General features: G+C 51.2%; 1 protein-coding gene across 1 annotated transcript; it reads left to right on the top strand.

Annotated features, from left to right (window-relative positions):
- Positions 1-24: 24 nt before the first annotated feature.
- On the top strand, positions 25-27,730 carry LRRC8A (leucine rich repeat containing 8 VRAC subunit A). The gene is made up of 4 exons (XM_049895596.1): positions 25-172; positions 3,382-3,491; positions 19,203-21,367; positions 27,455-27,730. Exons 3-4 carry the CDS (start codon positions 19,211-19,213, stop codon positions 27,728-27,730), a joined length of 2,433 nt encoding a protein of 810 aa, XP_049751553.1. The 5' UTR covers positions 25-172; positions 3,382-3,491; positions 19,203-19,210.
- Positions 27,731-27,876: the final 146 nt, after the last annotated feature.

Here is a 27,876-nt window from a genome sequence, read left to right on the forward strand (position 1 = left end):
TCACCGCGGCGTTCGCATGCCGGCGGTGACGTCACTTCCGGGTGGAGGTGCCCAAGTGGTGCAGTGAGGGACAAACAAAAGGAAGCGCCGGAGGAGCGCAGCGGCGGGCGGCGGGACGCGAGCGGCGGGGTGTGGGGGCTGCCTGCTGGGCGGCCGGGCGCGGCGAGCCCAGGTGAGTGGGTGCAGTGGGGAAAGGGGCACCGGCTGTCAGCTCTCGAAACCTACTCATAAACGCCCCGGGCCAGCTGTCCAGCTCCAGGCGCCCGGGACAGCGCCCGCTCTGCCCTTTGGGGTCGGCTCGGTAGTGGCCTCCCCACAGCCGCTCACCCCGGCCTACCTGAGGGCTCCCTCATCCTCCGGGTTTCTATGGCCCCACCCTGGCACCACACTGCACCTTGCCTTTCACATACCGGAGTTTCCGCCTTGGTTCCTTCATGCCCCCTTGTAACCCCTTTGGGTTCTCCCCAGATTCTCACCTCTTTACGCACACCCACCTTCCTAGAGCTTCCATCTCTGGACTGTCTCTTTGCTTTCTTCTGGGCTCCTAACCCACTCCTCTTCCCTTAGACCCTTTCCTTCTCTTGACCAGGCTGGGGCAGTGCCCTGACTTGGGAGCAGGAACCCTGGCTAGCCTCTTGGGGCCTGCCTGGGCTAAAGTTCCAGGGAAGACAGGCCCCCAACCCTGCCCACGTCCTGAGCATCCAGATGGGCCTGAGAGCCAGACCGGATGAGGTCTGGGCCTGGCCTAGCTATTGGTGAGCTAATATCCAGCAGAGTTGGCTCCCAGGCTGAAAGAGCATAGCTTGGGGACCTTGGGGTTCATGATTGTTCTGCCGCTTCCCTTGGTCTGTGCTGGAGTGAACCAAGATCAGGCTGCTTCTCAGCTGATGCAACTGCTGCCTTTTTTGGGAAGGAGGATAGATGGTCTAGGGGGTTGTCTGGCAGCTTTGTCCTGATGGAGACTTGGCTGGAAGGGTTGGTGGCTCCTTGGTGAGCTACACTTCCCCTAGCTGCTCTTCTGCCCTACCTCAGGAACCCTTTTGAGAGTAAACTGTGGAGGGAGAGAGCTTGGGCCTAAATTGAGGAGGAGGTGGCTGGGGGAGTTGAAAGCCTCTCAAGGGCCTTTCCCACTGTTTTCATTATGGGACCCTTAGCCCCTGCCAAACTGTATACTGCCCTCTGGAGCAGACAAACTGGCAGACAGACAAACTGTAGGAAGGCGGGGGAGGTCTGCTGTTGGAGATACTTCCTGTGGAGGGTATGGGAGAGTGGGAGTTTGTTCAGAGGGGCTGGGCTGGGCAGGGCAGGGCAGGGCAGGGCAGTGCTGGTGGCTCGGTCATACTGGCATTGCCTCCGTGAAGGTCAAGTCTTCTGGCTCATAAGGGGTGATAAGGACAGATGGCTTGTGCTGGAGGACAGGCTGTTGGGGAGATGCTGGGACATAAGGGACAGTCCTTTGCCTCCCTGTCTTCCCAGTCTTAGAAGTTTTTTGGGCTCGGGTCTAATGCCCCTTGGCCTTCTGGGGGCTGTGGAGCACAGAGGTGGGGCCCAAGAAATGCTTCTGACTTCCCCCTAAACTCATCCAAATCCATTTGTTCTCCATCCCTTGGGCACACCCACCAAGAAGCAGTTTCCTCTGCAAACTTTTAATGGCTTTCTAGGTAGTAGGGGCTCCTGAGGATTGCTCTAGTGGGTCAGAACTTGCGGAGCTGGTTGGGCCTCGAGTTGCTGCCTGGTCTGGTCTAAACCTCACCTGCAGGAGTTGGAGGGAAGGAATCAGGAGGGTTCTTGACTTATCACCTGAGAGTGGAGATGATTCCAGGTTTCACATAGGGATACTGAGGCACAAGGTAATGGGCTAAGGTTTCATGGAGAGTTAGGTGGGACAGATGTGGGGCCCTAGATCCCAGTACACCATCTCTTTATCCCCTGATTGATTGATTCATTCATTCAACTATCTTTCAGTAAGTACCTGTCCGGGGCCAGGAATGGTGCTATGAAAACAGAGATGAATAAACTATAGTACCTGGCCTCCTCAGAGATACAGTCTGGGAGGAGAGGCAGACAGGAACACACATAAGTTCTGATACGGTGTGGCCAGTATAATAGAGATATTACAGATGTAGCCCAGAGTAACAGAAGGATTAGCTCTGGGTGAATATGCAGACAGTGGTCAGGCTAGGCTTCCAGGAAGAGGAAGGAGTAGAAGAGTCAGTGACAGGGAGTTTGGAGGCTGAATCTGGTACTGGCTCTGCCATGGGCAAGTAACTGGACTGCCCACGTAGGTGTCCCCATCCTTGCTGAAGAGGGCGGGGCAAGGTTAGAGGTTGACTTGGATGGGCTCTGTGCCTTTACAGTTCTAGGTGCTTTACTGACCAGTTGTCATCACCCTGTGTGGAATTGCTGGGTTATTGACCTGTCTCCCCATGAGAGTAGAGACTGTCTTCCACTTCTCTCCTCCCAGTCCAGTGCCTGGAATGAGTAAGTGGAATAAATGTTCAGTTGCATAAATGACTGAAAAACTCCACAGTCCTTCCTGGATCTGTTTAGGTCCCTTCATTTGGGGAGACCCCTCCCCTTTCCCTGGCTAACTCCTGCTTATCCTTTGGCCTTCCCCAATGTCTGTACCACACTCCCAGCTTCTGGCTCGTTTAGATGCTCTTTCTCTGCTCACACAGCTCTCTACCTTACCCCTAGTAGAGTCCAATCACACTTCTCTCCCTACCCTGCCGATTTACCTTGTTTACTTTTGTATCCCCAGTTCTGAGCAGAGTGCCTGGCCTATAGTACATGCTCACTAAATGCTTCTTGGCCGATAGATGGTGAGTGGATTTTGTGTTTTGAGTTGAGGTTATATGCCTGGGCAGAGGCTGTATCTTTGCCTAGGCCCAGCCCACCCCACCCCACTACAGCTCATCTCTTGCCACTTCTCACCTCTGGCCCTAGATCTAGCCCATCTGAACCACTGAGTATTCTCTGGGTGTCATATTCTCTTCCCTCCAGTCCAGCATGTGCTATTTCTTCTGCCCGGAATGCTCTTCTCCAACCCCTCCTCTTCCTCAGGAGTCAACTCAGGCAACACCTCCTCCGGGAAGCCTTCCCTGGCCCCACTAGTCTGAGTCTTGTGCTTCTGTGATTCCATAGCTCCTGGATTCCCCCCAGTGGAGCCCTGGGCACTCAAGATTGTAATTGTTGACTTGGCATCTCACCAGTAGACCGAGCTCTGGGAGGCAGGCACCCTGCCTGATTCTTTCCTGTTACCCCGGAGCCCAGCCCAGGGCCTGGTACTGAGCAGATGTTCCGAAAATGTCAGCAAAACAGCAGGTAAATCTGCAATAGTCACACACATCCCAGCTGACAGTGGCTCTCGCTTCCTTGTAGGGAGGCAGCTTCCATGGATCAAAGGGAATGCGAGGACCCTGCCCAGACAGACGTGGGCCACCCTCAGCACCGACAACTAACACCACGAAGATAGCAGAGCCGTCCACGGGGTAAGGACTGGGCCCCTTCCCACCAGGCTGGTCAGATGCCTTCCCCAGCGTAGGAAGCAAAGGGCAACATCTTCGCTTCATGGTCCTTTGCGTTTCTCACTCTAGGCCAGGACAGAGTTGGCAAAAGACAGAGTTCTTCTCTGTCTCCCAAGTCGGTGGCCAACTGAGTAATGCTCTTTGAATACCAGTGTTAAGTTTCATTATGAATCCCTGTTTTTCTCTTTTTCACTCCAGATCTTATCAGGCTGAGTTTTTAATATGCTGCCTTGGGACCACATTTCCCAAGATGTATTCCATAGAACACCAATTTATTTGGCCACAGTGGTCTCTTAACTCTAGGAAACAGTAACTTGTTTTCCTTGCAGCAGGACTTTTCAGAGCCTTGAGTGTGTTGAGGTGAGCGTGGTGAATCTCTAACACAGAGCTGGCAAATCAAGTTTCCCCACACTTATTTATCACATAGACATCTTTGGAGATGGGGGTTCCTTGGCCCATACTTTGGAAAAGATTGCAAAGGCAGGAGAGTACACTGCTTATGATCCAGATTCTGTAGTCAGTCCTGGGTTTGAGTCCCACCTGTTACGTACGTGCTTGCTGAGTGACTGGGCAAGTCATTGTAGTTCCCTGAGCCTCAGTTGCCTCATCTGTAAAAAAGGGATAGTGTTAGTACATGCCTCCCTTCAGAATGTTTTGAGGATTTGACATAGGTAAGGTATGTAGCAGAGTGCATGTCCTAGGAAGTGTTTCCTAATCGTAGCTGTTGTGTATATAGACTGCTTTATAATTTGCAAAACACATCCACATCAGTGATCTCATTTGATCATTTTAGGAAGCTTGGGCAGTGGCTGTTATCCCCTGTTTACAGATGTGGAAACTGAGGCTCAGGGTAAGGACTTGACTTGCCCAAAGTCATCAGAAAGGAAAACAGGGTTGTGGGACTTGAACCCAAATTCTTGGAATCCTGGGTCAGGACCAGTTAGTCTCTGCCTGACACCTCTGTCCACCCACTCCCACCTCAGGTTTTTGCGAAAGAAGGGCTGAGCCTTCCCAGCCTGGACTTTTAAAGAAATAGTAATCTTATTTTGGGGGGTAGTTGCCAACATAGGTGCATGTTCATTGTCTGTTTTTATAATGTTTGGATTTTTAATACAACATGGAAAGTAAAAGTCTCCCATGATCCTGCCTCCAGAGATGATCACTGTGAATGGGGAGAGGCATATTCTTTCACATCTATTGTTACTGTTTACTTATTTGTACACATATTGGGTCATGTTAGAGCTATGGTTTTGCAGCTTGCTTTTGTTTCATTTACTGGGACCCTGGACATCTTTGCCAGGCAAGAGGTAGGTCTGTGTAGTCCTGTCAGAACGTCCTGGCGCCTCTCCTGCTTCCTCCTGTCTCTCACTGTCCTGGGGTTTTCGAGCTGTTTGTCTGGGCATTTACAATAGCAGAGGGAAGTGGGAAACGCCTGGTGTGTGATTTTGTCTGTTCCCTTGTTTATTGGGAGAAGGTCAGCAAACCTGGGCCCTTCCCTGTGGGAGTTTCCTGTTGGTTTTGAGGAACTCTGCCCCCCTTCCCCAAGAGGGGAGGCCTGAGCCCGGCTCTTGCTAGGCAGTGATGAGCAGGAAGCCGCAGGTCCTGCTTATCTGAGATCAGAATTCCTCCTCAGTGCCAGGGATGACTTGGAGGGAGCAGCATAGGGTAGCTCAGAGGTTTTGGCCTCCTGTGGAGACAGACAGACAGGCACACACACACAAAGTGCTGAGTTTGCTGAGTCTGGTCCTTCCTGGCCCTTCAGGAACAGGGTGACCCTGACTTGATTTACCCTTGCGATATCTGGAGGAAGCCTTAGTCTTGATCTCCTTGGAATGCTCCTTTCGGGTATTTGTCTAGAGGGTGGGCAGGCAGGGTGAAGGGAAAGACCCTGTGACCTGGGTCTAAAGTTGCCCTTTGGGGGCATCTGGATGATCTCGGGTTGGGTTTCAGCAAGGAGAAATTTCTGGCCTGAGCAGCTTCGTTGTATGGGGTCTGGAGAGTGATGTGTAGCAGAATCCAGGCTGGGAACGAGGTCTTTGCTGGAGCTCCTGCTGTTGTGCCTCACCTGGCAGCTTTTCTCAGCTTACTCTCCTCCTTCTCCCACTTCTCTTTCTCCCATTCTTTTCCTGGAGTCTTTTTTTCTTCTCACAGGAGATGCTTCCTGTCAGGGAGCCTCAGGATTTGCCTCTCTAAATGGCGCTCTGCTTCTCCAGCTCTTCTCTTCTTCCCAGCCCCAGAAGCAGAGCCTTTGCATCCGATAGTCCCCTAGAGTGGCAGTGCTCCAGGTGCTGGGCTGCGCTGGGTGCCTGTGTGCATTCACTCAGCCCGGCCTCACCACACCTTTGGATGGGAGCAAGGTTCATTGTTTTTCAGACAAGGAGGCCAAGACTCGGAGGGACCAAGTCTCTTGCCCAAAGTTGTACAACTTCTAGGTGGCAGAGCCAAGACTTGGCGCGGGTCTGTTTGCCTTCACAGCCTGTGTTCTTCGTACCCCACCTTCTGTTGCCTGCTGGCTTTTTCTCAAGATTGTCAGGGTTGGGGAGCATCAGAGTCACCTGGGGAGCTTGCTTAAAATGCTGTTTCCCCTGGGTCCCATCACCACTTAGGGGCTAGGGCCTAGTATCTGTGCTTTGAAGAATCCCCCAAGCAGTCCTGAGGCTGGTGGTCTGCAGACCACGCGCAGAACCACTGCCCAGGGACGATTGTTTCAGCCCTGGTCCCCACCTCTGACGAAGGAGTTCATAGCCTCCAGAGCTGGCACACTTGGTCTGAAGTAGGGTGAAACCCCTGCTCCCCACCTCCAGGCCCAGGGCTTGCACGTCTGTTTTTTAGTGACCTCCCTGTGTGTATGTGTTGAGGGGCGGCGGGGCGGGGCGGGGGGGCACTTAACCTTTCCTTCGCAAGGATGTTTGGGCCTGAGGTTTTGAGAAGAGCTTTGATTTCCAGCCACAACTGTTCCCTGCGCCTCTCAGACGTCTTTTCTGATGTGTTCCTGCTGCATCTCCCGTCTCCTAGCAAGTTCGTCTACGTTTAAACGTCTCTTGAGGGTTTAAAACCTCAAAATTAAATAGATTGCTGCAATATAGCCTCGCGCCTAGAGCGATGTTCCACCAGAGTAAACGTGGCTGTAAAATTCCACGGCTTTCACATGCCACCTGGACACCCTCAGAGGCACTGTTGCCAAACCCATGCCCTCTGATGGAGTCGGCATGACGAATGCACTGGCCGGCAGCGAGGGTGGGGAATGTGGGAATCCTGGTTTCGGAGTGGGCCATTGCATCCTCCAGCTGGGCCACTGGGGGCAGCCCCCCTCCAGCCCAGAGTCAGGTAGTAGGTAGCTCACCCATGGCAAAGCACCCTCAGTCCTTCCCCTTGCCTGGCTGTGCCTGGCTGGTGTCCAGTCCCCTGGGATCTCAGCTGAGGTTGCACCTGCAGCCTCTCTTGACTGTTGCATCCCCCAGCTGGCTATTTGTGCCCACATTTCATAACCTGTCTAGGAAGGCAGCGCTGGAGTTCAAAGCAGGTCAAGACCTGTCTCTAAGGCCCCCTCATGTCCCTACCCCCACTGGCACAGACCCAACACCTGCCTTCTTGGCCCCAAACCCAGAGCTGGGCACCCTTCCCAAGTTTCCTTAAAGCTGTACCTGAGAGACCAGAGATATCTGAATATGGCCTGCCAGGGTCCCCTGAGGAGACCTTGTTTCCATGCACCCCCAAGGAAACGGGGGTCTTGTTCTGGGAAGCATCTCTAGGGATCTGGGTGCCCAGATAAGCCCAGGAGACCTGCTTGCCTTCAAGGCAATGGCACAATAGAAAGTCGAACCCAGGGTGGATCTTCCCACCATTTTCTAGCTGTGTTCCCTTGGGCAGGTCACTTCACTTCTCTGGGCCTCAGATTTCACACCCTTAAAGAGGCTGATAAAATCTGCCATAATCGTTCTGACAGAGACTAGAAGGACCCCAGAGGTCATGGTCCCCAGACCTTCTGTTAGCCCAGGACAGGAACCATTCCCAAAGCCAACTCTTCAGACAGGGATTGGACTGGACTTTAAGATAGAAAATGATACTGGTGAGGAGTGAGCTTTTGGATCAAGTAGACACATAAGACTACGTGGGCAGCTCCTGTCTAGAGGGGAGATGAGAGGGCAGAGGGGGACAGACACTGGCTGAATGGACACAGAAATACAGGGTGGAGAGAAGGAATGTGTTGTCTCATTAGGGTGAGAGCAACTAGGAGCATGTAGCAAGGTGTATATAAATTTTTGTATGAGAGACTGACTTGATTTGTAAATTTTCACTTAAAGCACAATAAAAATTAAAAAAACAAACCATAGTTGTAACAGCAGATGACATTGTAGAGACTTACTGTGTAGCAGTCTGTGTTCCAAAAGCTTTATGTGAACTATCTTACTCAGTCTTCACTACAACTGTCCAAGGAATAGGCTCATCATTCCATTTTACAGATGGGGAAATTGGAGGGAGGCTAAATGGCTTTCCCAAGGTCACACTGGTAGAGCAGGGGAGTGCCTTCCTGGTTGCCGTGCAGACTGGGAGCCCAGCATCAGTGCGCAGTACCTGGGAGCTCAGCCTGGTGGGTGCTGGGAGGCCCTGAGCCTTCACCTGGAGCTTGGCCTGCTGCCTCTCTGCGTGGATACGGGAGAAGGCCCAAATGGGTGTCTCTAACTTGTCAACCTTCCATTTCACCTGCCTGGAGGGCTGGCCACGCCCTTGCCAGTTTGCAGGAGGATGAACCTGTTTGGGAGGCCCAGCCCAGTTGTGACAGCAATTTGGAAACTCGCCCCTCCCCCCAGCCCCAGACTGCTTTCCCCTCTTCCTTCCTGAATAGAGGGTGTGCCCTTCTACAGGGCCAAGCCAGTCAGCACCCCCATCTCTGGCCTCTGACTCACCCCAGCTAGGTATGGGTGTGGGGGCTTACAAGGTAGTGCCCCACTGTAGGGAGGGGACCCTCTGTGTGCCCAATGACGGGTGAAACTTTCCATCCCTTTCCTGGCTCTGGGACCAGAGGAAGCATGTGGCTTGGGGTGCTGACCCAGGAGGCTTCTTAGGGAAAGCCCTTCTCCCTCCTGCTGGAAGAGTGTTGGAAGGAAGGCCTTCCCATCTGTGGGACTAGGAGGAGGGTGCCAGCCTTCCCCTCCCCTCCCGCCTGGGAAGTTTTCTCCTCTGTCTGTTTGCGCTTTAACAAAAGGCCCTCTGTGCCCTGTTCACCCGGCGACCCACGCCTGCCCGCCACCACTCAGGTGTGGGAGCCACAGCAAATCTCTGCGGGGCAACTTGGGATCTGGGGCACACTCGGGTGGCCTCCCTCTTGGACAGAGGGGACAGGATGCCATTTCTCTGGCTCCCTTCCCTGATAGTAAGAAGCATCAGTCGGGTAACGTAAGCACAATTGATACCTAAGGTGTGGTCGTGAGTGCAGACAGCCAACTCTCCAACCTCTGTCCTTTCTTGGATCCTCAGCTTGGGAAGGTCTCTAGTCTGAGGCTCTCCAAGTGTAGCCTGTGAAGTCCCAGGAGGTCCTGGAAGCCTCTGGGTGGTCTGGTCTGTGCTTGGAGGCATTTGTGCTTGTGACTTAGTTCTCACCTCACTCTATTTTCCTACTGAATTCTGGGGGGTGGAGGAGCTTCTGTGATGGCGGGTGGGGTTGTGGGGACGATAGTGCATGGACCCTGTGCCAGGTGTTGTGTTTGACCATAGTCTATAACCTCACAGCAACCCTTTGAGATAGGTACTATAGCATTCCCAATTGAGAGTTGAGGAAATGAGGCTCAGAAAGGAAAAGTCATTCTCCCAAGGCCCGAAGTGAGGAAGTGGTGGAGCTGGCATTTAAGTTGCTTCACCCTGGAACCTGCACTCTAACCCACTCTTCTTCCATTTTTTTTTTTTTTTTTAATAGCCCTGTTAAAATGTGTGTGTAATTTGGGTGGTTCAGGGAGGGACAGGAGTAACCTTTTTTTACCTTTTACAGTCCTCAGAAACCACACTCTAAGGAAGGCCTTTTGATTTTTTCCAAGTATTTTTTTTACTCATAAAAGTAAATGTAAACAATAGAAGAACGTATAGCGTAGACAACCGCCTACAAACTTACACGTCTTCAGACCTAACTACTTACAGGTCTAGCGTGGAGCAGTTCTCCTCTGCACGCGGGTTGCCGTGAGTTGGAACCGACTCAGTGGCAACTAGCAGCAACAGTAGCCTTCCAGGATTATGTGTGTATAGTAATAAGCTTATTAGCAATATAATTTTTAAAACAAGAATGAGATCATACATTTTATATACTGTTCAGCATCTTGTCTTTTTTTCCCTAATATTTCTTGGACATCTTCCGGGTCATTATATACAGATCTACAAGGTAAGGATCGTTATTTCTATTTTCAATTGCAAAACAGAGGCTTAGGCTAAATAATTTGCCTGAGGTCATGGAATTATTTCATGCTAGGACTAGATTTGAATCCAGGTCCCCCCAACTCCAAAGCTCTTGCTCTTTGCATCCCTCAGATCCACCCGTCATTGAGGGGAGGACGGTGGCTCTCTGGGTTGCTCATTTGGCACCCCTGGGACAGGGATGCCCCAGTCCTGCCCAGGGACCTGGTCCAGCTTCTCTTTACCTGCTTGCACCTTGTAGGATACAGCAGGCCTACATCTCATGCTTCTCTGCGTCTCCCTGGGGCAGGACAAGGCCAGGCAGGAGTGGGGCTCCCCATTCTGCAGTGCCCTTGGAGACACGCAGTCCACTGGTGCTGCTGCCTGGTGAGGAGCAGGCAGGGTGGAAGGAGCTGGGTCTGCTGCCCTGGTAATAACTGGCACAGTGGCTGCTGCGACCGCAAGCCTGTGGTAGAGGTAGGAGAGGACCAGCCAGGAGGATAGAAATGGGCAATTGCTTTTGGTAAATTTTTCATGATGAAATAGTTTAAGCACACAGGAAAATATAAAGAAGACTAGAACAGATACCTTTGTAGCCAGGACTCAGCTTTGTCAGACTTTAATGTTTTGCAATAATTGCCTCACGGGTGTATGTGTGTTTTATTAAATATATATACACACATACACATATGTATTTTTTTCTTTTTAAAACATTTCAGGTACAGTTGAAGCCCCTTCCCCAATCCCGTTTCCTTCCCTTCCTAGAGGAAATTACCATGTTGGTGATTTCCATGCTTGTTTTTGGTACCTTCATTACCTTATAGAAAACCTTGTATAATGCGGGTATCATTCTATAGCTTTTGGAGGGGGGGAGAGTTCAACATTATTTTTGAGGTTTATCCACCTCGATACTTTTAGCTAAAGTTCATTAACTTTAATTGCTTTCAAGTATCATCGTATGCATAGAACAATTTATTTATCTTTGCTCCTGTTGATGGATTTCTGGTGTTTATTATCACAAACAATTCCTCAGTAAGCATTCTTGTCTGTGGCTTCTCAGGCCAGTGTGAAGAGTTTCCCTAAGGTCTATACCTAGGAGAGAAATTACTGGGTCATCAGGTTTGTGCATCCAAACTCCTCATCCAAGAATCCAACATTTTTCTTAATCTTCGTGGAGAAAACGGTATCTGATTGTTTTAATTTGGATTCCTCATTACTAATAAGGCTAAGAATTATTTCATACATTAATTTCCATTGGCCTTTTTTTCCTGTGAATTGCTTATTCCTGTATTTTGGCCATTTTTTAATTGGATCATCTTTTTCTTATATTTTTATTTATCTTGGATATTAATTCCTTGGTGGTTATGCCCATTGCAAATATCTCCTCCCCATCTGTGACTTCTTTTCACTTGTTTATCATATCCCTTGGTATACACACTTTTTAACTTTAATGTGATTAATATATCAATCTTTTTCTATAAGGGTTTGTACTTTTTGAGGTAAGAAACCCTCCCCTATTTTAGGGACATTAAGATAGTCTCTTGAAATTTCCCTTTAAATGGTTTCAAGTTTTGCCTTAATCTTTAATTCATTGGAATTTATTTTTGTGCAAGAGGGAGCTGGGGCTGCACTTCTTTTCGTATGAATAACCACAAACCAGCACCGTCCATGGGAGCGCCTTCTTTCCCCATGACCTGCAAAGCCAGTGCTATCATGTATTAAGTTTCCAGAAGTGTGAAGGCCTCTTTCTGGGCTGTCTCTTCTTGACTCATTGTCAGTTGGTTTGTCTATCCCTACATCAATACCACATCGTCTGAATTCCTATAGCTTTATGATAAGTCTCAATATCTGGTAGATGTCGCCTTCTTCCTTGTTCTTCCAAATGTCTTAGCTATTCTTCATCCTTTGAAATAGTAATTTAAAAAAAAATCTTTTTTTCTTAATTACCTGAATAACAATGCTCGTAACAGAAAATAGAGGTAAGTTTGGGGTGAAAAGAACTATAAAAAAAACAGCCTCAATATAAAAACGCTACCTAGATTTTTCAATGTGTGTATGTCTGTTAATTTATGGCAGAAGGGTTACTCTAGTACAATTTTGTTACCTACTTTTTTGCGATTACCATGCTTTGCACACTTTTTCATGCCATCAAGCGTTTTGCTGTAGCGTGTTTTTATCATTGCATGGTATTCCATCATATGATCGTTGTCTCGGTCACCTAGTGCTGCTATAACAGAAACACTACAGGTGGATGGCTTTAACAAAGAGAAGTCTATTTCCCCCCAGTAAAGCAGGCTAAAAGTCCAAATTCAGGGCGTGAGCTCCAGGGGAAGGCTTTCTCTGTCTGTTGGCCTTCTCATCTGTCTTCCCTCGGACTAGGAGCTTCTCCGTGCAGGAATGCGCTCTGCTCCCGGCAGTGCTCTCTTGGTGGTTACGCCCACCCACTGCCGTTGAGTCCATTCCCACTCATAGCGACCCCATAGGACAGAGTAAAACTGCACCATAGAGTTTCCAAGGAGCGCGTGGCAGATTTGACCTCTTGGTTGTCAGCTGTAGCACTTAACCATGACGCCACCAGGGTTGCCTCTTGGTGATTAGAGGTCCCCAACTCTGCTTGCTTCTCTTTTATCTCTTGTAAAATAAAAGGTGGTACAGGCCACACCCCAGAGAAACTCCCTTTACATTGGTTCAGGGGTATGACCTTTGTAAGGGTGTTACAATCCCACCCTAATCCTCTTGAATATAAAATTACAATCACAAAGTGGAGGACAACCACATTATACTGGGAATTATGGCCCAGCCAAACTGATACACATATTTTGGGGGGGACACAATTCAACCCATGACCATCATTTAATAAGTATTTAACCAGTCACCCAATAATGGGCACCTGGGTGGTTTCCAGTTTTCCTGGGGTATAAACAACACTGTGATGAACATTCCTATAACGGGTTCTTTGTCCTAGAGTCTTTCCCAGATGATTGCCCTCCTCCCTCCTACCACCTCTCTTTTTTGGACTCAGCTCAGTTCAGCAAGCCTTTAGCCTTTAGTCTTCTGTATTCTAGACTTTGTACAAGAGACCAGGGATAAATCTGAAATGGTCTGTGTCCTGAAGAGCTCCCCACCTCTGTCCCCACCCCTCTGTGGTCTCTTGCCTATGGCCTCCTGAGCTGCCCTACGAATAGTCTGCCTCAGAGGTAGGTGTTAATTCCTGCCCTCTAGGTGGGCACCGGCCCCAGGTGAAATGGATACAACAGTTCTGGGAAAAGGAGGAGTAGCTAGAGCAGAGCCCAGAAAAAGTAAGGCACATTTCTTTTTTATCTTTGTTCAGCCACCCTGGTTTCAAACTCTTTCATCTTTGTCCTGTATTTGCTATCCTCACCAAATTCTCCATCTCTTGGGGCAGAGACCTGACCCGACCCAACTTCTTAGTACCACACTCAAACCGCCCTCTCAAAACTACAAAGAATGCCTGGTCCCCACACCTGACAGCTGCTCGCTCTTTCTTTGGAACTGTATTTATTTTAATTTCTATTGTTGTGTGCTGACGAGTTGATTCTGACACATAGCGACCCTAGAGGACAGAATAGAGCTGCCCCATAGGATTTCTCAGGCAGTAATCTTTATGGGAACAGATCGCCAGGCCTTGTCTCTGTAGAGCCACTGGTGCGTTTGAACTGCCAACCTTTCGGGTAGCACCCAAGCATGTAACATTGTGCCACCAGGGCACTCATTAAATTGTATACTGTTTTTTAATTGCAAAGGTAATGCATGCTGGCAAAAATTTCAAAGTTTCCTTTTTAAGATTCTGTATCCTACTCCCACTCCAAGAAATAGCCCCACTTCATAGTGCAGGGAGGTCAGGGGGTTATCAAAATGGGATTGTGTTTTATTTATTATTTTCCTGGATCTTTTTTCCAAAATGGCAGTACATACAGAGTTATGTCATTCCCCCCAAAAGGCTCTGTCACATTCTAGTGACTTCTTTACAGTACTGAGATGCACTTATTGCCTACCTCTTGTGTGCCCTCTAATTCTGTTTCTTCCCCAGGTGTTTGTGGCCCTCTGGGTTTTCCTTCTTCCTCAGGCTATTACTGCTCTGGTGGTACGCACTTTTCATTCACTCATCAAGTACCTGTTGAAGACCAGGAAACTTGGGGAGGGCTCAGTTTTTCTCCCCTCCACCTGCTCATTCCTACGCCAGGCCCTGGCCTTTCAAACACTTCAGGAGGCAGGACCTATCTTGAGCACCAGTCCACACTTGGGAGAACTAAGACTCAGAGAGATGAAGACAGCCCCCAACGTCACTCTGCTAGTAATTGGCAGAGCCCACACTGAACCCAGGCCTGTTCCTCCATCACCCAACTCACATCTTCCTTCACTGCTGTGTGGGGATTGTCCCCCACCTGCCTAAGGTCCAACATACTAGTGGTTTAGGAAACCCCATTTCTGTGATTTTGATATTCTGAGAGCTAGATGAGGCATTTGATACCATCCCCATTTTATGGATGGGGAAGCCAGCGTGCCAAGAGGGGAAGCATTGCCTGGCTCCTGAACAGTCGTTTTTTCTCTTCACTGTATATAGGAACAGTCAGTGTTCCTATATACAAAAATAAATAAATAAATAAATATTTTTGGTATATGGGAACAGTCAGGACAAGGGATGTCTGTGGTGGGGGGTTGGGGGAGCTTTGGGGCCAGAACTCTGCTACACATTATTGGGGAGGGAGGAATCCAGGTTGGGCAGACCCACCCCTTGGTACCTTGGCCCACCTTTTGCAAAGCCTGGGCATATCTGTGATAGATTCTCTGCTCTCTTCCAGATGGGAAAACTGAGGCCCTGAGTGGTAAGCCAGTCCACACGTCTGCTAAGAGGCAGTGCTGAGCATGGAAGACTGTCCAGGGAGAGGTCAAATGCACTGCCTGGCAGGAAGCTTCCTGAAAAAGACACCTATCGTAACTGAGAGAAAAGGTCCCCCCACTCCATTAAAACTGTCCCGCTCCCCTTCCTGCGCTTTCCTGACTACACTCAGGTGTACGTCAGGGATAGTTGTCCTGGTGGGTCTGTGCCATCTGAATGGCTCCCTTCAGAGTTGCTGTTTGTCTGGGCTCCATAGCAGACCTGAGTTGGAAGGCTACCTCTGTCACTTACAGACTGTGTGTGGTCAGGCACATTACTCTCCCTCTGCGCCTCAGTTTCCCCATCTATAAAATGAGGATGAAACAATGGACACCTCCTGAGCTTGTTGTGAGGATTCTGGGCTTACCAGATCGGTTGTCAGTCTCTAAACGGGGAGTTGTTCGAACCGTGGGTGTTCAGTCACCTCAAGAGACCAAGCTCCTGGCTGGGTCCCTGTACTAGTGACTGGGGCTGCAACAAAGAATCTACTGGAGCTCCCCACCTGTTTGAGGATTCATTTCCTTCCTCAGGGTCCCCAGGATTGGGCAGGAACAGGGAGGGCCCAGAGGCTTGCTGGCTTCAGCTTCCTCCCTCTCCCCCTGAAGACCCTACCCTGCCCCACATCCACCTGAAACTTGGCTCTGCCCTCTCCTCCCACCATGCCCTGAGGCCAGTGCCCTGCACTGCGCCCACTCCTACCCTGCCCCCTCTTCAGATGTTCTGAATTTATTGACTCCCTACTGTGTGCAGAAGATTGCCGTCCTCAAGGAGCTTCTGGTTTCCCCAGGTGATGAGGCTGAGTATAGATGATGATACCAGCTAAAACTGACTGCCCGTCCCACTTTAAAACCATTACATTTCATTGACTTCCTAGCAGCCCTGGAAGATAGTCACCATTTTATATGTGAGGAATCTGAGACTGAGAGCCAGTGAGGAGCTTGCTGGAGGTCTTGCAGTGAGGCTGAAGCAGAGCGTGGGCTCAAAGCTTGGTCTCCAGCTCATCCAGACTTAACGCGTCCTTTCCTCCCTCTTCCCAGCAAGAGCCATGCAAGAGCAGAAGCCACTTTGTGCTGGGAGGCAGGCACCTGGCCATTCTCCTGTTGGGGCCCTGGATTTGGCATCTGCACCCCCTCTCCTGATTTCTCCCAACATTCCATCCAAGAGGGGCAGTGAGACGGGAACATAGGTGTAGCTAGAGGTGACCCCTTGGGACAGATCACCTGCACAAGGATTAGCCTGTGCTGGCATCCCAGTCCTGCCCCTTTTTAGCTTTGTGACCCGGGTCCATGACTCTGCCTCTCTGTCTTCCTCTGCCTCGTGGGAATGGTAACAGCCCTGCACTGAGGAGGCACTGGGTCCTCCAGGTCAAGGGTTGGCACAGGACTGGGCACACTATCCCCCCAACTGGTAGCTGGAAGGGTAGAGGCCCCTCTGCCCGTGGAGCCCATTTCCTGGGTTTTTGGGGAGTGGTGTTGCCTTGCGTGGGTCAGTTCTTACCTCTGCCCTGGTGCTATCCCACCACACACTGCCCCAGTCGAAGGGACTGTCTCCTCTGTGCAGCCCTTCCCAGTGGGGAGCTGGCATCCATCTCTTCTGCCTAAGCATGTCCTGCTGTAGCCGTGGGTATCCCTCATCTGACATGGGCCCAGTTATTTCGGCATTCCTCTCTCTCTCCTGTACCTTCTCACACTGGACCAAGAAGACACTGAGGCAAGGATACAGCTTGGCCATTTCTGTTGCTCCCACAGGACCTGGCCAAAGGGCTGAGCAGAGAGTTGAGGTTGTGCTTGGAGACTGGGTGTGATGGGGAGGGGAGTGGGTAAGAGTCAGACATACTGGATGGAATGGACTGTTTCCTACCTTGGGCGAGTTGTTTTACCTCTCTGAGCGTCAAGTTCCCTCACCTGTAAAACAGAGCTGTGATCACTTCCCACCTCAGCTGAAGGGGTCAGGAAGGCAGCAGGAGTCCATAGGTGACTCCTCACTGTGAGGGGACTGGGTGTTCTCCTTTATGTTGACACATACTCTACTACCCCTCAGAAATAGGGTGAAGTTGTGACCACATCCTGCCTGGTCATAAACTACCCCCACCCCAAATGTTTGGCACTCTGCCTGTGTGTGGCATGGCAGTCTTATATGGGACTCCTGGGCAGGTTGTTACATGCCCTCAGGCCTGCTCGTCTTGGCCCCTCCTCCCTTCCGGTCCCAATCCGCAGGCCCCCGTCCGGATGTGGACACTGGGAGTCAGGAAGTGAGGGAAGGGTGTTTCTCAGCTGGAGGCAGTCTTCATGATTCAGCAGGCCCTCCCCCAGAGTGCCACTTTCCCAGGAGTGTGGGTGGTGTGAGGAGCCAGATGGTCATTAGAGGGCCTGGGGCCTTCCTGTGGGGTGGGTGCAAGGCGTAGCCTGAGAGGCCTGGCCTCACCAGGAGGGCTGTCCCCTGGGCTGGAGCCGCCGGCTTAGGGCGGGTGGTAGTGTCTGCTGGCCCTGTGGTGACCTGAGCTCTGGTAACCCTTGGCGAGGCACAGAGGCTGAACTTCTGGGCCTGGTTTCTCTCGGCACTGCCTGTGTGTGGGGCCTTGAGCAGGTGGAGAACAAGCCTCACACAGTGGTGAGGATGTGAACTTGGCAGTGGAGGGACAGACTTGGGTTCAGTGTTTGCCACTCACTAGCACAGTGACATTGGGTGGTGACTTCACCTCTCTGAGCCTTAATTCCCTCATCTGTGGAATGGGGCTAAAAGCAGGCCCTGCCTCCCAGGCCATTGAAAGGATTCTGTGAGAGCCTGTGTGGGAACCACTTAGCCCATTGACTAGCACAGACCAGGCCTTCAGCGAACAGAGCAGCCACCATCACCTCTGTTAAGTACCCGTTTCCACCTCCCTAAGGTAGGAGGGTCCTGTCCCCTACCCCCGCCCCCCCGCACCTGTTCCAGTGTGCTTTGAAAAGCTGGAGATGGGAAGCGTTTAGCATTTGCAGGGAGGTCCCATTTCGTGAAGAGTTTGTTACCATGTCATTATTAATATTACCGGTAATCGAAATAAGGTGGCCCAGTTCCTAACCCAGGTACTCCTATTCCTCTTCTGCAGAGAACCAGACCCATTTGGCAAAACACAGGTATTTGCTTTAAAATCTAGAGTCTAGTTTACAAAATAGGGTGTCCAGTAAAATCACTTTATTTTTTAAAATTTACAGGAAAGGTATTACTCATTGACAAGTTAACAATGGGTAACCCTGGGTGGTGTTTTTACAGTGACTTTTATTGTCTTTATGCTTTTTATACTACTCTAAGTGTTCTCCCGTGAACACACAATACCTATAAGAACAGCTGCCCTTCACAGGGTGACCACGGATGGCCCAAGGGAAGGCCTCCTGGAGGTAGACATGATTCCTTCCTCCATGTTTATTTTGCTGGCACCTCCTGTGTGTCATTGGCTGGATTTATTTCCTAAATGTGGCTTCTTATTCAGCGTTTCTCAAACTTTGCCAGTCATTAGAACCCCTGAACTCAAGTGATAAAAATCAATTCCCAGGCTCCACCTGAGACCTCCTGAATTAGACCTGCGGGGTCAGGGGCAGAGTGGGGGAATCTGCTGCCGCTGACTCAGTTTCAGCTGCTGTTTTTGGTTTCTTTATACACATACATATATGCACACAGACAGATAAATTCACATCAGTGCATAGGTATAATCGGATCATCCAGGTTTGGGGTGGAGAACGATTTTGTTTTCTTGTCCTCTTTCTGTTTGGCTCCCGCCCCCAGGAGCGTGTCCTTAACAGCCCTTTGTGTGTGCCCGTCCAGTTTTCCTTCAGTGGTCGCACAATCCTATAGAGACATAACCCTATGCACACAGGTGGACTTTTTCTAAAACTTCATTATTTGTTTTACAAAATGAGTTTTCATGTGACCCACTGGACTACCGTTTGCTTTTCTCACATGTCACGGAAATGTCTTCAGATCCCTCGTGCAGCTTCGTGATGGCTGCGTCCTGTTCGTTGGTGGACTCAGAGTTATAAACAAGGCCCTCAGGTCAATCTGACCACAAATAGGATGGAATAGTAAAGACAGAAATTCCCTCATGGTCTTACTGGAATGTAGAGTGAGATTCTAGTGTGAGGGACAGGCGAGGTAGGAGATGGTGAGGCCACGTTAGTGATCTGTCTGCGTGGGCCCAACTTCGCAGTCTTCCTGTCTGTAAAATGAAAATACCTCCTGTTTTCCTCCATGGTGGTTTCCCAGCCAACAGGTCACCATGTAGTTTGTGGAGAAGAGTTGACCGTGGGCTGTCCCATGGGGTGACAAGACTAGGTGACTGTTGTTACCTTCCCCTGACCACTGGTTTCCAGGAAACCCAGGCCACTCTGTGATAACCTCTGCCTGTGGGTCTCTTTCAGGTTGAACCATGATTCCAGTGACGGAGCTCCGCTACTTTGCGGACACACAGCCAGCGTACCGGATTCTGAAGCCATGGTGGGATGTGTTCACCGACTATATCTCCATCGTCATGCTGATGATCGCTGTGTTTGGCGGGACGCTGCAGGTCACCCAGGACAAGATGATCTGCCTGCCTTGTAAGTGGGTCACCAAGGACTCCTGCAACGACTCATTCCGGGGCTGGGTGGCCCCCAGCCCGGAGCCTACCTACCCCAACACGACGCTCCTGCCGACTCCTGACACAGGCCCCACAGGAATCAAGTACGACCTGGACCGGCACCAGTACAACTATGTGGATGCCGTGTGCTATGAGAATCGGCTGCACTGGTTTGCCAAGTACTTCCCCTACCTGGTTCTCCTGCACACACTCATCTTCTTGGCCTGCAGCAACTTCTGGTTCAAGTTCCCCCGCACCAGCTCGAAGCTGGAGCACTTTGTGTCTATCCTGCTCAAGTGCTTTGACTCGCCTTGGACCACACGGGCCCTGTCAGAGACGGTGGTGGAGGAGAGTGACCCCAAGCCAGCCTTCAGCAAGATGAACGGCTCCATGGATAAGAAGTCATCCACGGTCAGCGAGGACGTGGAGGCCACCGTGCCCATGCTGCAGCGGACCAAGTCACGCATTGAGCAGGGCATCGTGGACCGCTCAGAGACGGGTGTGCTGGACAAGAAGGAAGGGGAGCAAGCCAAGGCACTGTTTGAGAAGGTGAAGAAGTTTCGAACCCATGTGGAGGAGGGAGATATCGTGTACCGCCTCTACATGCGGCAGACCATCATCAAGGTGATCAAGTTCATCCTCATCATCTGCTACACTGTCTACTATGTGCACAACATCAAGTTTGACGTGGACTGCACTGTGGACATCGAGAGCCTGACGGGCTACCGCACCTACCGTTGTGCTCACCCTCTGGCCACGCTCTTCAAGATCCTGGCGTCCTTCTATATCAGCCTGGTCATCTTCTACGGCCTCATCTGCATGTACACGCTGTGGTGGATGTTGCGGCGTTCCCTCAAGAAGTACTCGTTTGAGTCAATTCGCGAGGAGAGCAGCTATAGTGACATCCCCGATGTCAAGAATGACTTTGCCTTCATGCTTCACCTCATCGACCAGTATGATCCGCTCTACTCAAAGCGCTTCGCCGTCTTCCTTTCGGAGGTAAGTGAGAACAAGTTGCGGCAGCTGAACCTCAACAACGAGTGGACACTGGACAAGCTGCGGCAGCGGCTCACCAAGAACGCACAGGACAAGCTGGAGCTGCACCTATTCATGCTTAGTGGCATCCCTGACACTGTGTTTGACCTGGTGGAGCTGGAGGTGCTGAAGCTGGAGCTGATCCCTGATGTGACCATCCCACCCAGCATTGCCCAGCTCACTGGCCTCAAGGAGCTGTGGCTGTACCATACGGCAGCCAAGATCGAGGCTCCCGCCCTGGCCTTCCTGCGTGAGAACTTGCGGGCACTGCACATCAAGTTCACTGACATCAAGGAGATCCCACTGTGGATCTACAGCCTGAAGACCCTGGAGGAGCTGCACCTGACAGGCAACCTGAGCGCAGAGAACAACCGCTACATCGTCATTGATGGGCTGCGAGAACTGAAGCGCCTCAAGGTGCTGCGGCTCAAGAGCAACCTGAGCAAGCTGCCACAGGTGGTCACGGACGTGGGCGTGCACCTGCAGAAGCTGTCCATCAACAATGAGGGGACCAAGCTCATTGTCCTCAACAGCCTCAAGAAGATGGTGAACCTGACGGAGCTGGAGCTGATCCGCTGTGACCTGGAGCGCATCCCTCACTCCATCTTCAGCCTCCATAACCTGCAGGAGATCGACCTGAAGGACAACAACCTCAAGACCATTGAGGAGATAATCAGCTTCCAGCACCTGCACCGCCTCACCTGCCTTAAGCTGTGGTACAACCACATCGCCTACATCCCCATCCAGATCGGCAACCTCACCAACCTCGAGCGCCTCTACCTGAACCGCAACAAGATCGAGAAGATTCCCACCCAGCTCTTTTACTGCCGCAAGCTGCGCTATCTGGACCTCAGCCACAACAACCTGACCTTCCTTCCTGCTGACATTGGCCTCCTGCAGAACCTCCAGAATCTGGCCATCACAGCCAACCGGGTGAGTGGCACGTAGGCTGACGGGTGGACTGGCCGTGGTGGGGTGTTTAGGAGGCCTGGAGTCTTGGGACTGTCTGGTGCGCCCAAGTTGGACTCCCCACCTGTGGTTCTCAGAACAACTCAGGAGAGAACTTGTTAAAAACACAGACTCTCAGCCCCAGCCCAGACCGACGAATCAGAATCTTGGGAATGGGGGCCTAGTTTGTGTTTTTGCCACAAAGTGCTGCAGAGTTTTTCTGAGCGGGGTGGTGCTGCCAGCAGAGATGGTCCAGTCAGGTGGGGCCTCTCACCGGGTGTACTTTGAGCCAGGTTCCTTGTAGGCAGGGATCTGCAGGTGCAGAGCTTGTGGTTCTCTCTGGGGGCTGGGTTATAGAAGGTGGAACTTAGCCCGGAGCTTGTGGTATCTTCTTCAGCTTGGCCCTGCCTGGATTTGGAGCTGAGGGGCCAACGTGGAGCCACCAGGAATGGAAACTGTAGGTGGCTGGTACTTGCTGAAGTGAGACCAAATAGTCTCTGCAGTTCCTGGTGTTGCTCACATCCCTATCCTCTTGTGTTTTGGGGGCTGGTGAAGCACAGTTGGTGTAGGGGCTGGCTTGTTACTATCTGCCTTGCTTGAGAGGAAACTGCAAATCACTGTGGTTGACTTGGGTAGGCAGTGTGGGAGCCCGTGTCCTCGAAACCATTTGTGGCAGCTGGAGCCCCTGTGTGCCAGCCCCCTGCCTGGCTTCTTACCAGCTGAGGGTGGACCCACCTGAAGGAACCAGGGCTGAGGAAGCCCCTCACCTAAACCCCTTCCCCAGAGGTAGGCATGTGGAGTTAAGGGCAGGATTCTCCTGTGGCTTTGTGGCCTGGGCTTCTGCAGTGGAAACAAAGCCATAGCAGCTAGGAAGGTGGCCTCTCCCACCCATCTCTTACTGGGGCCCTGCAGAGAGGTTGACGGTTGAAAGAACAAGTCTGCCTGGTTGTTACTTTCAGGGTGGAGATTCTCGCCATTAGGGGATGGTGGTAGAAGTCTGAGGCCGAGGCCTGGGAGATGAGGGGGAGACCTAATTCAGCCCCACCTCTGCACTCCTCACAGACAGTGGCACTAAAGCAGCTCCAGTTGGTTTATTGAGCACTTGCTTAGTGCCACCCCTAAACAATGCTCCCATCGCCCTCCTGTGTCCTCCCCAAAGGGGGCTTTTCTCCAGCAGTCCAGGCACTGAGGGAGGAGAGCCCCAGAAAAAACCAAACACACACACTCCTCCCTGGCCTCAGGAAAGGACAAACCTTCTCCAGCATCACTCAGACTGGAGGGTTCAGGCACTCCTCAGACCACTTAGAAGCCCTTCCTCCAGTCTTTCTGCAAATGACTCGTCTTCTCCATAAATTAAGGATTGTGACACATTCTTATCTCCCCCACTCAAATTATGACTAATGCACACATATGTGTAGAAGGGCAAGGGTTACGTCTCAGGTTGCTTTAATCTGGAGAATCCCTTGAGAGAGAAGCCAAGTTTGGGAATCCCTGTAAAAATCTAGCCCTTTCTTTCATACATGGAGGGAAAACTAAGCAGCTCACCCAGAGCACAGTGTTGGAGCTGAGTCAGATTACTCCATGAACAGGTTCTGACTTTCCTCTGTCATCTCACGACCCTTTGTAATGATTGCCTTGTCCCAGGTGCTGCACCAAGGCTTGACTTGCTCCCCTACTGGGTAGAGGAGGGTATAGGACAGCCTTCAGCCGGCTCCCCATCCTGTTCTCAGCCCCATCTGCTCACACCAAGCATGCCTGTTGGCTGAGGTCACGTCTCAGGAAAGGCACTGGCTACAGGGACACTGTCCCAGAGGAAGGAGACCCTCTGGACACCCTATTTAGCATACTGCTTAATCATGTCCTGTCCCCACCCTCTGGAATACCAGAGGCCTTTATAGGAAAAAGGTTCACTTGCGCCTATCCTAACCAGGCTCCTCCTTTTGAGCTTGAGCCCTGAACCTCTCTCCTTCCTCACTCTCAGGGGCTTGATGGCTCTTGTAAACCACCATGGGTGGGGAAGGGACAGGATGGGTGCAGGTCTGGGCTCAGTCCCCTAGGTGTTACTTTCCCGGGTTTAAACTATTGCTATGGCAAGGAAGATTTTTATTCATTTAACCATTTGTTCGTTGACTCAGCAAATTTTTTAAAAATTTCTTTTCTGCTGTTGTTGAGAATATACACAGCAGAACATACTCCAATTGAACAATTGCTACCTGTACAATTCAGTGACATTGATTACATTCTTCAAGATGTGCAACCATTTTCACCCTCCTTTTCCGAATTGTTCCTCCTCCATTAACACAGATTCACTGCCCTCTAAGTTTACTATCTAATCTTTCGAGTTGCAGTTGTCCATTTTGTCGCATATAGATCTTAAAAGAACACAATGCTTAAGGCGGGCATTGTTTACTAGTTAAGCTAAACTATCGTTTGGTTTTAAGAAAGCTGCAGGGGATATTTTTGGTTTAAGGTTTAAAGATTATCCTAGGGCAATGGTGTCGGGGGTTCATCCAGCCTTGGCTCCAAAAAGTTTGGATTCCATGAGAATTTGAAGTTCTGTGGTGCATTTTCCCCTTTTTGATCAAGATCCTTTTATAGAATCTTTGAACAAAACATTCAGTAATGGTAGCCGGGCACCATTCAGTTCCTCTGGTCTCCTGTCAGAGTAAATGTTTTTTGAGTACTCCCATAGTCCAGGTTTGAAGCAAGGTGCTAGGGAGTTGGGAAGGACCAAGGCCCACTCCCTGCCCCTACTGAGCTCACCGTCTTGTGGGGAAAGACACGTAACAAGGCAATTAACATACAGTGTGATAAGAACTCTTTGAAGCACAGAGGAATGACCCCAACCCAGACTTAATACAGGGCAGGGTGGCCTCCTGAAGAAAGAGACATTTTACCTGGCCCCTGAAGAATGAGAAGGAATTAGCCAGGTGAGAAGGAAAGGGAGAATCTAGTACATTCAGCCTGTAGGGAACTGAAAGATGACTGGGAGGCCCCAGGTGGGGTGGAAAGGAGCAGGGAGATGAGCTGCCCCTGGGATTTGGACTTTATCTCAGGAGCAGGGATAGCGCCGTCCGCAGGGGAATGGTAGGGTCCTGTTCTTTTCCACTTAAGTTTCAGTTGCATTTTTATTTGTTCAAAGACCGTTTCCCCTTGCCAGGCTGTGGGCTCTGAAGACAGGGACCTTGATTGTTTTTTTCAATGCCTGACTTGTGGCAAATGTCTACCAAATTCTTGTTGATTGGGTGGGTAAAGGAGTGAGTAGACTTGCATCTTGAGAAATTACTGTTGCTGCAGGGAGGAGGGTGGATTCGAGGGGGCAGGATGAGAGGTTGAGAGCTCAGTTAGGAGACCACGTGTAGCTGTGGGTGAGAGGGGAGGTGGCTTGACCTGGGAAAGACTGCTAGGGATGGAGAGACATGGATGGATTTGGGAGAGATTCTGGAGGTAGAATCCGTAGACATGGGGATGGGTTGGATGTGGGGAAAGGGAGAGGTCTGGGGTGACTCACGGGTTTCTCACTTGGCTGTCCAGGTAGATGGAGGACCAGTGACACAGGATGGAGGAAGAAGCACAGGTCTGTGGAGGGGGAGGGTGTGTCCCGTGCTGGATGTTGAGGGCTCCTGGAACATTCAGACCATGTTGAATAGGCTTAAAGCTCAAGGAGATATCATCCCGAAGCTCATGGGTGAAACTGGAATCCTTGATGAGATCTCTGGGGAAAGGTGGAGGGAGAAGGGAGGGAGTCTGGCTAGAGCCTGAGGGGTGGACTGTGGAAGAGGAAGGCCGGGCAGGAGTGTGGAGGGTCTCAGGACAGGGAGGAGTCAGGTGAGAGCAGAATGGGTTCAGGTCTGGTAGATTAGGAACATTTGGTGACCTTGGCTGGATAGTTACAAGGGTGGACTGGGGCAGAAGCCGGATCACAGTGGACCAAGAAGAGAGACAGCTTCTTTCTGGATATTTGGTCACGAAGGTTGGAGAGCCATGCAGTGAGCAGCCACAGAAGGTTCCTGGGAGAGTTGTCATTTTTCTAAGACCAGGTAGACTTGAGGCCACCTAAATGCTGATGGTGGAGCCACTGGCACATGAGGTCCTTGAGGTGGTGGGAGAGGATGGGATCGGGGTGTTGGGTGATACTTCTGAAGTCTAAAGGACAAGTGTGGCTGTGGTGGGGAGCCAAGTGACTGGGTATGCCTTCCTTTCTCTGTGGGCCTGGAGGGAGTTCACCAGGGAAGCAGGAGGGTGTGTCAAGGGGAAGGAGGCATTCTGGGGAGCCGCTGAGAAAGGGACTTGCCCAAGGTTATACTCAAATGAGTGTCTGATTTGGCAGAATGAGAACAGAGCATAGGCTCTGAGTTGAGGAAGCAAGACTTATATCCTGCTCTCTCTGGCTATGCAACCTCGGACAAGTGTTGCCTTTTGCCTTTGTGGGCCTCAGCCTCCTCAGCAGGAAATGGGGACGGTGACAGAGCACCCTCAGGGTGGCTATTGCAGTCTCCATCATCTTCACATCGGATGGGCGCTCAGGTCTCCTGACTCTTGCCCTGCTGTGGGGGTCTCTCCTACCCGTGATAGCTGGAGGGAGTAGCTTTAGGACAATAGACCCAGTAATGACTCACATTTATAGGTGATCACTCAGCAGAAGGGCAGGAGAAGAACCTGGCATTTATGGAGCTCTTCCTTTGTGCCAGGAGAAACCGCCGAGCCCCACTGTTTGCTCCACTAACGGTGCACACCATTAGCAGAGTGGCTCAGAGCATGGACTGCTAAACCAGATCACCTGGCTCCACCACTTCCTAGAAGCAGACTTCTGTTAGCTTCTCTAGGGTGTCAGTGTCCCCATCTGTAAAATGGGAAGACCTGTTGCCATCGAGTTGATTCCAACTCATAGTGACCCTATAGGACAGAGTAGAACTGCCCCATAGGATTTCCAAGGAGCGGTTGGTAGGTTCGAACTGCCAACCTTTTGGTTAGCAGCCAAGCTCTTAACCACTGTGCCACCATGGCTCCCAAAATGAGAAGAATATTTTCAAACGGCTGTGAGGGTGAAATCAGCTCATAAGAGCAGTGCTCAGAGCAGAGCCTATAGTACGAGTGCTTCCTGTAGAGCAGTCCTGTAGTATGCAGCAGATGGGTGTTGCCTATTCAGATGTGCAAAATCAGAACAGACCAACAAACCCACCGCCTTCGAGCTGATTCCAACTCATAGCGACCCTACAAGACAGAGTAGAACTGCCCGATAGGGTTTCTAAGGCTGTAACGGAAGCAGACTGCCACATCTTTCTCCCGTGGAGCAGCTGGTGGGTTCAAACGCCGACCTTTCAGGTAGCAGGCAAGCGCTTAACCACTGCGCCATCAGGAAACTTGGGAAAATCAGAATAGGAGTTCTGAGTGGCGAATACTGGGCCTGCTGCACTCATGATCAGCCTGTGACACGACAGATGGGGAAACTGAGGCCCAGGGAAAGAATGTAACACAGCTGGGATTCTCTCTTCCCTGTTGGTAAGCTCTCCCCAGTTCTCAAACAGTTTAGGGTGTGGAATTTTCTCAATGTGCTGCTTTGCTTGCATAAGTTGTTCTTAAACCTTGGCAGCTGTGACCAATAGCCTCACCTGGCTTCTGGTGAACCCTGGGGTATCGGGGTGGAGCTGATAGTGACTGGCTAGTATTTTATGCTTCTTACTATGCCACATGCTGGGGGACAGCAGGGAACAGGCAGATCCTGTCCTGCCCTCTTAGAGCCCACAGTCCAGGGGATGACAGACAAGTAACCAGGCAGTTTCACCATGGAGGTATCATGGTGGGGGCATGGGTGCCATAGGTTTACCCAGGAGAATGTCAGGGAAGGCTTCCTGGAGGAGGTGACTGTTGAGCTGAGACCTAATGGACAGGTAGAAGATAGCCAGACTTTGGCCCAGATGGTGCTGGTGCCCAAGGTCCTGGAGAGCTGGAACGGGCATCAGAGGAGGTGCTGGTGCCTGGAGGAGGGAGAGAAGGGAAGCCCTGGGCCCAGAGGCCCCGCAGCCTGAGCCACATCCATCTTACTTTCACCCTCTGCTCCTTCCCCTCCAGATTGAGGCCCTGCCACCGGAGCTCTTCCAGTGCCGAAAGCTGCGGACCCTGCACCTGGGCAATAACGTGCTGCAGTCACTACCCTCGAGGGTGGGTGAGCTGACCAACCTGACCCAGATTGAACTGCGAGGCAACCGGCTAGAGTGCCTGCCTGTGGAGCTGGGCGAGTGCCCGCTGCTCAAGCGCAGCGGCCTGGTTGTGGAGGAGGACCTGTTTAACACGTTGCCACCTGAGGTGAAGGAACGGCTCTGGAGGGCCGACAAGGAGCAGGCCTGAGTGCTGGCAACCAGCAGGACCATGGGGCTGGCCCAGAGCAGACAGCAGCGGGACCACCGAGGAGGTCCTCAGGCCCAGGAGGGCCAGGCTTTGCTCCTCCCAGAAGTCCGGAGATGGCCAGCCCAGCCTCTTGGTCGGGCAGGAGC

This window comes from Elephas maximus, chromosome 9, assembly GCF_024166365.1.
Source record: "Elephas maximus indicus isolate mEleMax1 chromosome 9, mEleMax1 primary haplotype, whole genome shotgun sequence".
Taxonomy (NCBI): Eukaryota; Metazoa; Chordata; class Mammalia; order Proboscidea; family Elephantidae; genus Elephas; species Elephas maximus.